Here is a 4,920-nt window from a genome sequence, read left to right on the forward strand (position 1 = left end):
ATTCTAAAAAAGCATAACTGAGTTTAACATACTATGGCGGGATGATTGTTTGAGACTATAAATTGAGTTGTGTAATTTACATACCATACTTTTGTTATTTTCATTTCTATACTCCGGTTGTACATTCATGTATATTTCCTCTCCTAATATCCCTCATAAGAAAACATTTTTAAAATTAATTTGATATAAATTCCAATTTTAGTTCGTCGCAACAAACAATAATATTCTTATGGTACTTATTTTTGCAACCGGTGCAAAAATCTCTTTAGAATCTATACTTTAAATTTGTGTAAATTATTTTACTACCAAACTAACCTTATATCGTGTTCGGCAAAATTAAGATAGGATGGAGAAAAAAATAGAATCATACAAGAAACCAAGATAACAAGCAAGCAAGTGCAAGAAATAAGAGAAGACACAAGATTTTACGTGAAAATTCTTTTAGAAAAAAATCACGGAGCATACAGTACAAATCCACTAAATTAAAGAGTCTTACAAATACATAAGATCATCAAACTCAATAACACTCTCTCACACATTCTCTTATAAATTTCAATAAAAAGAAAGTAAAACTTAGAAAGACTCAACGAAGAGGCAGTAGAGAGACAGAGAGACAGATTAGTAGCTTCAATTTTTCACGAAGTGGCTCACACGAGTTGTGGCTGCAACTTTGATTAAAATCAAAATAATCAAAGCACCATCGGTGCTTATTTTCTACCGATAGCAAAAGAGTCAAATGGCATCGTTTGACCTTGAAGCCGATGGGAAAAGTATTCAACGCTATCGGTTTGCATTTGCTACCGATGGCAAAAGCCAAAAGGTATGCGATTCAATATTGTCTTCAATTCCAACATATCGCTTAATTAAACCATCATTATATTTTTTTCAAGATCTTTAAATTCTTATGCCTTACTTTTTTCCATAATGGGTTTTCATTTACCTCTTGATGATTAAATTGTTCTTTTTTTTTATTTTGATAAAGAACTTAGAAATGCACAAAAGTTAGATGTGGTATTATGATCCGATAAATGATTTTGAATTGAACAGGTGCTTAATTATATGATAGTTAACAAAATCATTCAATCTTTGAGGGGGTTTAATGGAACGTATTGATGTTTGTAGCGTGTTTGAATTTGTATATAGTGCCATCTTGAGCTTGAAAAATATTACATTGACCATTTGACCTTCAATCTCATTACCTTGGTCTTGTTTTTTTTGTTTTTTTGCTTGAGCCATTACCGTGTTCTTCAATCTCATTACCTTGACATTCAATCTCATCATTTTGAGGTTCTTCGGTATCTATCTCATTATCTATCACTTGTTCAAAGATTGTTAGTTGTGATCGAGGTAGTTTCAAACAACTTGCACTTTCTACTTTTTTTATTTTCGCTTTGTTGAAGATTAATGGTCATAACATTAGTATCTTTTTTTTAGGATGAATATTCTAAAAATTTGCATTTAATTGCATACTTATCTAATTTATCTCTATGTTTGTTTTGAATATGTACAAAATATGTACAAAAATACGTTAAATGATCTACACTCGTGAATTTATTATCGAAAGTTTTAATTTAATGGTGATTTATTTTATAAAATTAAATTTGGAGTTCTATTAATCAAATATGTAGCTGTTAATACGGCTTCGGACCAATTTTTTTTGGCACATACTGGACTATCTTAATTAAACACAACCGTTGATCTGATTATTATATTGAAATTCTTTCTCAAGCCTCTCATTTCTCAAGCCATACTGGACTCATTATTATATTGAATTTTTTTTTGGCACATACTGGACTATCTTAGTTAATTAATTTCTGAAGCCTCACATTTTTCACACTCATTATCTGAATAATCACTTCAAATATACACACTTAACTATTGCAAATTGGCTATTCTTTTTAAGAAATTAGCAAAAACCATTTGGGTGAAATTTGAAGGAGCGAGAACTGGATGGATTTGTAATATTATAATTTGCAAATATCTTCGGACCGAAACAACTTGAGATTATTGGAATCTAAAACAGGGAAACTGGTTTAGTTTCAATAACTACAGTTTTAATATTTAGTAAAGTCAAATTAGATAATCAAGCGTTAAAAATAAAACTAATTAAAGAGAACGGTGTAAAACTAAAACATAGACTTGCATATTAAATGAGAGAGAAGAGGAGGGGCATCTCTTGTGACAGGTGGGATCAGGGCCTGTGAAAAATAATTGTGAGGCCCACTAAGATGTTAAATGACAAGATTCTCATTCAATTTTATGAAGCAAAGCGAAATGTTCGTTTCTTCACCGAATCTCAAAAGACAGAATCTGTCCCCGTTATGTTCCTTATTGCCTTATTGGAACCAAAAAGAAAAAGAAAAATATTTATCATATTCTGATTAGTCATGCATTTATTTAATAATCAATGTTTACAGTTCTTTAATTAGTGTATTTGTAGTGGATTGAACTCATTTTTCCTAGCTTGAATTTATAAGTTTATAAGCTTGAATATTATGACCTATATTCATTAGAAACAAACTTGGCCATGATAAAAGGAGTGTCCCAATTTCTATTTTCCTTCAAACCTTTTAATTATTTGTGTCCAGTTTTGGATTACAAAAATTGAGAATTTATAAAAAAAAAATTACTAATTAATCAATGGATATACTATTGAAAAATCATCTTATCCAGGAGTAAATAAAAGCAATTAGAACAGGAGACAAAGGAACATAAGCTTAATAACAATCTTAATCTCAAACCATAATTAAGAAATATATCAGTTGAAATCGTTAAACACAAGTCAATCCATCACATGAATTAATAACTTATACAAAGACCAAATTACAAAGCCACCACTAAGAAAAAAGCACCCAAAGAAACAACACAACCTAAAAAAAATGCATAAATGCATAGATCCTTGATTGCGTCATCAAAACCTCTCAGTGGCCTTTGTCAGTCTCCATGGATTCATCAATGATCAATTATTTTTCCAGAAACAATACCAAGATCTAACTTACTACCGAGTAGCCCAAGAAGATAAATGTCGCTCCTAGTAGGAATATGGTTGGATAAATAGAGAGATATAGACAAAGAAGCAGATAATTAAACATCGATTATATATAATCAGGAATTAAGAGGTGGCGACGCAACATGGCTCCCAGATAAACAGAGGTCGTCGCAGTTCCCTGCAGCGGCGCACACTACTTAGCAACTCCTCCTTATCCCTCCGGCGAGATGTGAAAAGCAGCTTTGTGTCCCCACCATTGTACCCATACAACCCATATGCCATCTCTTTGTCAGTGGTTACTGATGAGGAAGCGGCTGCTACCACTGCAGCAGCTGCAGAAGTCGCAGCAGTGGATGCTGCTGCTCTCTTTGGAGGCGATGGCGGCCGCATTGGAGGTGACAAAGATGCTGTTTCAGTTGCCAGTACAGCATCTGGCGTACATCCGAGGAACTTGTTGATAACCAATGAAGACCGGTGCACGCGCACATTTTGCGTGCTCCCGACTTTTACTTCAATGACAGTACGCCTCTCTACTACTTCTACCTCCTCCTCTTCTTCTTCTTCCTCCAAAAATGATTCCTCTTCTCCTTCACCAGCACCTAGTTCTTCCTCTTCAATTACTGCCTTCTCCACCTCTTCTAGTGAAATTTGCTTTTCAACTTCCTTCTTGATGACTGGTAACACCTTCTGTTTATCGGTGGTTTCTGTAGTAGTTGCGCGGGAGGCACAATCAATGAAGGACAGGCGAAGACGGCCGTCGAGTCGGTTAGCATGAAGGTATGTCTTGGACCGCACAGGCACCGCCTGTACAACCAGACGGCCATCCTGGCGATGTGGCTGCATGTGCACACAGGGCCGTCCGTCACGCCTGGCAATTGATGGAAGAGGTGGCGGGAATGTTCTTACACCGCTGCTTCCACCACAACCATGGTAATTCACTGTCATCAAGTCCTTGCTCTCCACCGCACAATTGCCCATCTTGCTGTCATTGTTAGTCAATGTGAATTCAGATTCATCCAACTCGTCGTCAGATGAGAAGAAGTTGGATTCATCAGATGAGTACTCTGCCCCTGTTTCGGACCCGAGATTCTCGGTGCAAATCTCGAGGCTTTTCTGGCTCATCAGTTGAGATGACCGCCTGACAAGCGGATGCACATAAGGTGGCAGGAGTTCTTTGCTGATTTTCGGCGAAGACGTATCGAATTCTGATTGGATGACGGCCCATATGTCAACTTGGCTCAGAGCAGGCATCTTAATTTTCTCACTGAGATAGAAGAAAGAAAGTTGAGATAGGTTGTATCCTGTTTTGACTATGCTTTGGATTGTGTAATTCGTCGAACAGCTGGTTGCACAGATTGAGTGGAGTTCGTTTTAATCACAGTTATTCAGAGATGGAACCCTGTTAAACTGTGGAGTACAACCTGTTCTAGAGTGACAAGAGAGGTGGGTTGGTAAAAGAGGTTGAGATAGAGAATTTTTGGTACTCTCCTTTCTCTCTGAGAATTGGAATGTGTGTTGTGTTATGGTTCACGAAGGGTTGTGTGGGTATTTGTAGGAGAGGCCTGGGAGAACCTTTTCTCTACGGTCCAGTGGGACCCAAAGTCCACCAATTCACCAATTCTCTCTTTCACTGTACAATTTTAGCCTTTGTGCCATCTACTTCTCACTTTAAAATTTAAAAATGGTTTATTCACTGCATTTTAGTTATTCTGTTCGATGCAAGATGCAGCATCTCACTTACTCAAAGGTCTCTTGTCCAAGTATTACCGTAGTAAACAAGCGGTCACCACACAACACAAATTTATGTCCCGATCGGTATATACTCACTCTTGTGAAAACGAATGCTGTTGTAAAGCCGTAAAGGTCGTTATTTAGATCCTCCAAACTGGTAAATTTCATCGGTTACAGAAAACGTAAACCGAATATTATTG

At 36.3% G+C, this 4,920-nt stretch overlaps 1 protein-coding gene across 1 annotated transcript; it reads right to left on the minus strand.

Moving 5' to 3' along the window:
• Positions 1–2,717: 2,717 nt before the first annotated feature.
• LOC144551329 (uncharacterized) lies at positions 2,718–4,508 on the minus strand. The gene has a single exon (XM_078299263.1). It carries the CDS (start codon positions 4,238–4,240, stop codon positions 3,113–3,115), a length of 1,128 nt encoding a protein of 375 aa, XP_078155389.1. The 5' UTR covers positions 4,241–4,508; the 3' UTR covers positions 2,718–3,112.
• Between the last annotated feature and the right edge of the window lie 412 nt (positions 4,509–4,920).

Source organism: Carex rostrata, chromosome 3, assembly GCF_964058835.1.
Source record: "Carex rostrata chromosome 3, lpCarRost1.2, whole genome shotgun sequence".
In the NCBI taxonomy this organism is placed as follows: Eukaryota; Viridiplantae; Streptophyta; class Magnoliopsida; order Poales; family Cyperaceae; genus Carex; species Carex rostrata.